Source organism: Arachis hypogaea, chromosome 12, assembly GCF_003086295.3.
Source record: "Arachis hypogaea cultivar Tifrunner chromosome 12, arahy.Tifrunner.gnm2.J5K5, whole genome shotgun sequence".
Classification (NCBI taxonomy): domain Eukaryota; kingdom Viridiplantae; phylum Streptophyta; class Magnoliopsida; order Fabales; family Fabaceae; genus Arachis; species Arachis hypogaea.
In genome coordinates this window covers 4,590,724-4,598,036 of record NC_092047.1, presented here as the reverse complement: position 1 = coordinate 4,598,036, position 7,313 = coordinate 4,590,724, and the positions used below count along the sequence as shown (strand labels likewise).

The 7,313-nt window shown below is 30.2% G+C and overlaps 1 protein-coding gene across 3 annotated transcripts; it reads right to left on the bottom strand.

Moving 5' to 3' along the window:
* Positions 1-649: 649 nt before the first annotated feature.
* On the bottom strand, positions 650-6,435 carry LOC112726493 (uncharacterized). 3 transcript variants are annotated; one of them, XM_072208564.1, is made up of 10 exons: positions 5,975-6,411; positions 5,767-5,889; positions 5,016-5,150; positions 4,513-4,668; positions 4,291-4,396; positions 3,903-4,085; positions 3,134-3,293; positions 1,965-2,278; positions 1,344-1,433; positions 650-1,090 (listed from the first exon to the last, which is right to left on the bottom strand). In XM_072208564.1, exons 3-10 carry the CDS (start codon positions 5,028-5,030, stop codon positions 1,029-1,031), a joined length of 1,086 nt encoding a protein of 361 aa, XP_072064665.1. In that variant the 5' UTR covers positions 5,031-5,150; positions 5,767-5,889; positions 5,975-6,411; the 3' UTR covers positions 650-1,028. The 3 variants fall into 3 exon arrangements, with proteins under 3 accessions (XP_072064665.1, XP_025631681.1, XP_072064666.1); XM_025775896.3 differs by lacking the exon at positions 5,767-5,889 and having other exon boundaries at positions 5,975-6,435; XM_072208565.1 differs by lacking the exon at positions 5,767-5,889 and having other exon boundaries at positions 5,016-5,481; positions 5,975-6,296.
* Between the last annotated feature and the right edge of the window lie 878 nt (positions 6,436-7,313).

Here is a 7,313-nt window from a genome sequence, read left to right as displayed (position 1 = left end):
AGCTGACCACTTTACCAATCTCAGTTGGTTCACTCCCATGATTTATTTTATTCTTCGGTAGAGAATGAAACCTCATGAAATTTATCAAATATATCTTATATTCCTACGTATCAATTTAGGGTACACAACAAAATAAAGAGTAATATTAATAATTAATACTTTTTCAAAGAAGGAAAATCAATCAATTTAATTATACTATAAACCAAACCAATTTAGCTAAATTTAATCGATTTAAATTCATTCGAAGTTCAATTTTTTTATTGAAACTTTCATAAACTTTTTAAATTGATTTCTAACCTTACTATATTAGAAAATTATTAGTAATTTTGTAAAATCATATACCCATAAAATCTAATAAGTAATATTAATAATTAATACTTAATACCTAGTATTAGTGAATTAAATAAATAATAACCCATTTAAAGAAAAATAATAATCATATATTTAAATATATAAATTCATTTAGTGATAATTTATATATATTCAAACCATTTGATTTAGTTTACTTTTAAATTAAAATTAAGGGGAAAAAAAAAAGCTAAACCAATCTTTTTTTTTTTTTTTCTATTTTCTTGCAACAAATTAGAGGTTTCAACCAAATGAATGCAGCCTAATAATAATAATAATAATAATGTGGAACTCTAGAATATAAAGAAGTCAAATCAACATTTGGCACCAACAAAAGTATCCAAGAGTATAAATCCAAAATGCATAAAATAAAATAAAATAAAATTACAAAAGAACAGAGTTCCCAACACTTTCTTCATGAACAACAAATCTCTCCCAAAAGAATACAAAACATTGCATCTAGAACCCATTTAATTTAATTAACATAGAAATAACATTTCTATCCTCATTTATATGATAGATAAAGATTTCATTCAGGCTGTTATACATGTCAACTATGCTATATAGATGACATTTAATTTTTTATTATTAGTCCTAACTTCTTTCCTTCTTTTTTTTTTTCCCTAAGCTAACATTTGTTTTCTTTAATGTGAAACATAACTTTGATTCATCACCTTCATTTAAGATTTCTCCTCATCTGATTGGGAGCATGGTGGCTCAGAATTAACAAAGAAGTCATCCACTGAAAAATAAAATAAAATAAATATTTAGTACAAGCAAGTATAGAAAAATTATAAGATCATATGTATTATAAACCAAGGTTTTATTATGAAATATTTTTATCCAAAACTACAAGGATTTTAGACTAACCAATTCAGTGTAATACCTAATGAATTTTGCTCAATTAAAAATTCTAAAAATTAAAAAAAAAAAAAACTTAAATACTTTGTGGATTGAATTGAATTATCTAGAGTGATAGATATAAATATATATACCTATATCCTGTTGGTCTGGAGATTCTAGCAAAATGTCTGAATCAGATGGCAAAAATGGTGAACCGGGATAATTTCCCAAAGCTCCTAGATCTGAAAAGAAAAATCAACAAGATTTATAAATATAAAACATAAAAATAATATAATATTAAGAATAGCCCTTTTATTAGCATCTATATTAAAATCGAATACAAAAATATTATTTACACACTAAAATTTAGTCATTATATATTTTTTGTAACAAATATATATTTTATACAAGTGACTAATTTGGTGTCTGATTTTCTATGTATGCGTAACATGATTGGATTGAATATCCATCAATTAACTATTCTCAATGTTATGTGATATTACATTCACACCCTTTAATTTGTCATATTTACACTAATCTCCCTTAATGTTTATTATTGGGAAGGTTAGTGTCATATATAGTGACAGAAAAAGGTTACTGTCATATTTTGTAAAAAAAAAAGTGTCACGAATAATATCGTCTAACCTAACATAATTTACCCTATATATATATATATATATTATTTAAGTTGGATTCAAGAGATCTTAATGCAATTTCATGGAAATGAATTCAGTGTTCAAATCATCAAATGACAATCTAAAATGATGAAATACCTCCCAAGTTTGGCAAATCAGCTGTTAGATCAGACAGGCTAAAATTCCACTGAATTTGATCAAGTGATCTCGAGATTCCGGCACCACCGTCTGCCGCAAGCTGTAGCCCTACCGAAGTAGCGACATCCGATGTAAAAGCTGTGTCAAGAGCCGATGTATCCGTGCCCATTCCTGATATCTCTGATGCAGTGAAGGGGAAATGGCCGGTGGATGCTACAGATGTTGGACTCACCGGCATGTCGGACACTGATGACATTGCACCATTCGGTGGAGCAACCGGCGCCATCTCGGGACCACTGTGGTCCATCACCATACTTCAACAAGTACAAAACCGGACGCGGTTAGCCGTTCACATCAAACAAATTACTTCAACAAGGGAGGGTGGAAAAATGCCTCCACCATGCCACCAATATAACTAGTACACAACAAGGACAAAATGGCAATAACAATTAATTTAATTACTCCAGAGATCCCTATAGTTTCACTCAACTTTCAATTAGATGCCTGTAGTTTGAACATTTGTATTTTAAGGTTCTTTTTTCCCCCTTTTCTGTACAAAAAATTTCAATCAAATCCCTTAGTTTAAAACATTTTTCAACCGAGTCCCTCTAGTTCCAAAATTTTGCAATCAAGCCCCTATATTGTACAATTTTTTTTTTTTTACAAAGAACTGTGATTATCATCCAACATAGGGACTTGAGCACAAAACCTTTAAGCTTAAGGGGTGGTCCAGTTGAGAAACGTTTGTCTAGTATAGAGACTTGATTACAAATACTTGAGCTATAAGGACTTGATTGAAAAGTTTCAAACAGTATAGTAAATTGTTACAAGCATATATAGTTATATACCATAAGCACCTCATTGAAAAATGAGTATAACTATAAGGACCTCAAAAGTAATTTAACATAACAATTCTAGCATAACCATTTGTGCAAACATGTAAGAAACATAAGATAAAAACACTACTATAGAGTACAATGCTGAAATCAGTTGTTACTTCTTAACCGGAAAATACCATTTAAGGGTGTGTTTGGTTTGCGTTTTCATTTTCTGTTTTACAGAAAATACTGAAAATGAACACGCGAACCGAACACACCCTTAAGCATTTCAGAATACAAAACACAACCTAGCTATGAAAAGAATTATCTGAAATCGGAAAAGAGTCTCACTCATTTCCGGAATTCATCCGCATGGGATGAAAATTGCTCGGCGCAGGGACTCCGTTAACCACATGGCAGCTCGATATACCCATAGAGTCCATATGAGGTTGACCCGCAGCAGCCATCGGAGGCTGTTGTAGCACTGGATATCCCATAGGTAGGTTGTTAACTGCACTGCAAATAAATTGAGTTAAAAGCATAATGGGAAAAGAGAGAAGCAAATAAGTGAATAACAGAAGAAGTAAACTTATGCAACGACATTACTCGATTCGCAATATCAGTCACTTGAATTATTTGCACACTAAATATTACTTGAACTGTGAGCATATGAATGTGTATCAAGCCAAGATAGTTTCTCTAAAATGACAGATAATGTGAATCGGGAGGAATATTCGACAAATGAGACAGTATATGCAGAACAGGAAAGGAAACAACAAACCTCAACATTCAACAAAGAAAGCATCTGTTTGATTTACCATTTGACAATTGAAAAAAGTACTTTTATGTTTTGATGGAAGATATTACTTCCTATAAAAGTTCTTAAATTAAACAAAGCCAACACGGAATCGGCTACCAATAATCACCAGCAAAATAGATAATACACAGAAAATTTTCAGTAACATGGCCACTAGAATGCAAATGTTAATACAAGAATTTGGATTATTGGCCAAATGTTAACTCTGAAGACTCCTAACCTATAAAACTCAAAATCTTAAGTAAAAAAAGAATGCAGATGTTATTTGAATCAACATACACCAATGAGAGGGCAAGAATTTACCAGGCATTGGATGGATTCCATTCTGTATTGGAGCCAATGGAACCTTTGCTGCCATGGGACCCTTCATCAGATGATACTGATGCTCAAGCAAATGATTAAACAGGAGTATTTGCTTTTTCAATTTAAGCCTGATGTAGTACGCCCTGAAGAAATCGGCATTCTCTTCCTCTAACTTCTGCCAAACTGAATCAACAAGAAGCATTGTTTAGAATAACGGCTTTTATTTGCAATATATATCACATAGTGTTGATTCTTGATAAAACAGAAGTCACTCATTAATTTGGATAAAAAGCTTCTTAGAACAACTTATACAATAGACTATAAATCTATAATTATCACTACCAAAATGCTAAATAAAAAAGCATTACAGAGAACTCAAGATACCTACCGAGAGTTGTAAATCCAGGATCTATCTTAGCACGAGTCAGTAGTGTTTTGACCACTTCATCTTTGTTCATATATAATTGTAGGCACCTTTCTATTAAATTTTGGACCTACAAAAGTTGTTTGAATATTTAATCAAGAAAGAAAAAAGAAACATATTAGATTAGCTTCTATAAATTATCACTGCAAAAGTTCAAAACACTAGAAAACAATTTGTAATGCTCACAAGCTCGATATCCTGCCGCGAAACTTTCTTGTTATCATTGCTCGAGGCGGATGCCGAACCTGAGTCGGCAACGGGAGCATCACTTGTGTGATTGTTTGGCGGTTCGCTCTTCGGCTCATGAGATGCTTGAGTTGGTGACTGCAATTCCTCTGGACTCTGCGAATCCATATCATGAGTTTAGTTATTTATAAGATGAATCTAGAAGATCACAACGAGAGTGGAAAACACGGCAATATTACATAGTCTATAATACAACAAGATCTAAGATGATTATTATTATTATTAACCTTTTAGAGAACAAAAAACATTGTTTAGCAAAGCACTACCGAAAACCAGAAATGTTGAATTACTGTGAGAACATAAGTGCTTTGTGTGAAAATTGTGAATTTTTCTTCTCATTAAGATGAAACACACATCATGATGAATTTTGTTGGAAAATGGAAAATAATTGCAGCTATGGCAAACTAATTAAATACCAAATATAAAATGGGGAAAAACAAAACCTGCAAATTCTTCATTTCAGCTGTAAAAAGGCTGACCACATGTCTTTCGGGAATTTGAGTAATTGCAAACTGCCTTTGAATTCAATATGGCATTCCAACAAGTCTACAAAACCCTCAATTCAACATAGTTTATATCTGGAAAACAAGAAGAACATTGTTAGGATTGTAAAGTATACTCAACTAATAAAAAAAAGTCAAATCCTTCTTAATACTACCCTTAAACAAGTATATGAAATCTTATCTTCCAAATCAAAAAGATCCTTATATGGTAAATGAAATGTGGTTTCTCCCAATGTTAATTGTTGCAACAAAGACATAAGCAGGTCATTGTAGTAAGTATGAGATGCAATAAAAAATATGTTTCCATAATCTTTTGTTTGAGTCAACTTAGCTTAGAATTTCCTTTGAAAGAATAGTCTGATGTTCTACCATGACATCTAAATTTCTTCATCTTGAAAAATAAAATCTGAATTTTACCAACCACATCAGCAGGGTGAAAATATGCAATAACTAAAAAATAATGTAAGAACCACCAAAAATAATGTAAGAACCACCAAAAATAAAATAATAAAATAAATAAACCAAGAAAATTGGAATAAAACCAGATCTCTATTGTTACTAAATTATTCTGTGCTGTGAACACAAAATTCAGACTTGATTGATGAAGCAAAACAACTTCTTCATAAAGGAACAAACTTTCACAAGCAGCTACCACAAAATTCCAGATTCTAGAACAACCAATGCCACAAACCAAAATCTAGATGCCCCTGAAGCTAGAACTTTATTGATGAAGCAAACAACCCTTCCAAAAGGAACAAACTTTATAATCTACCAAACAAAGGTTCCAGAAGTTCCCAATGCTTCAACCCAAAATCTACATGCCCATGAACCAAAACAAAACAAAACAAAATAAATAAATAAACAAGAAATGAACATCTATGAAGCATATTGTCACATACCCAGTTCCGGAATCTCCAAAAAGAGTGCAACTTTGGAATCAGAATGGTGTATATCTAGCTAAATTCAGAAAACCCCAACACTTAGCTGAATCCAAAAACGGTTTTTGAAAGATAAAAATAGAAACTTGAGGTAAGAGAAATGAAAAATCAATCGAAATTAGGGCAGAAAAGCTTGAGATAAAGGCTAAGGTAAGTGATGAAAGTGGTGAAAGGGTTGAATAGTGAGGCTGATGAAGAAGATGAAGAAGGAGAAAAATTTGTCCATGGAAGCTGAAGAGTGAAGTAATAATAAGAACATTGAGAGAGGTTTAAGGGACAAAGATATTTTTGAAAAGGGTTGAAAACATATTTTACTTTTTTACTTTGTGGAAAAAATTAGAGATAGTGAAGGATCCATCTCCAACCAAAAAGGGTAAAAGTAATCTAATTTAATTTCCAAACTAAATGGAGTCAATGATGCTAAATTTTAATTGGCTTCTTACAAGATTTGATGGAAAATTTAGCTGAGTAATAATATTATTATTTTTAATATTTTTAAATAATTATCTTACATATATACTAAAAAATAGTCACTAAATTAATTATTTATATAAAATATATATTAAAATATAAATTATAAATTAAAAATAAATTAAATAATACATATATTAATATATAAATATTTAATGATTAATTTTTTTGTACATAATATTTTTTTAAAAAAAAAGGTCAAATATATATACAAAACATATTTAATTTCGTATTTAAATAGTTAAAATGAAAAGTAAGAAGTCATTTTAAAAAGATGTGATTATTCAATTTGTTTTTTTGTATAATGGATTATTCAATTTAATTATATTAAGGGATGCTAACATTATCTCTCACCTTATTTATAAAGTGTCTTATCAATATCTTAAATAGTTCAACTAATAGTTCTTTTTAAGTAAGTATTTTAATGCAATTGAATTTAAGTTTAATAGTTAGTCTTTTATATAGTTCTTTGAATTTAAATTTCTCTCTAAGATTCTTTCTTTTTTTTTTTTCAATACGTTTTAGAAATAATTTTTTGCTTTATTACCTTTACTTTAAAAATATTATCTTAAATTGATGAAAAATTACTCAAATCTGTCCAACAAATTTATTCCAAAAAAATATACTTCTTGAATATTTAAAATTATATCACATACACTTCATTTTATATTTTTTTTATTTAACGTCGATATTTTCTAATTATTTTTTATCAATAGAGTTCTATTATAAAATTAATTAAACTATCTCTTTTTTAAGGATGGAAATACTACCCGAACTTGCGGGTACCCACTCCGCCCCTATCCGCTCGGGGCGGGTAATTACCCTCCCC

Excerpts from the sequence above, each read along its gene's own strand:
- LOC112726493 (XM_025775896.3), bottom strand. Across the intron at positions 4,397-4,512 it reads CGCGGCAGGATATCGAGCTT|GTCCAAAATTTAATAGAAAG; the intron begins GTGAGCATTACA and ends CAACTTTTGTAG. Across the intron at positions 3,294-3,902 it reads TGGAATCCATCCAATGCCTG|TTAACAACCTACCTATGGGA; the intron begins GTAAATTCTTGC and ends TTTGCAGTGCAG.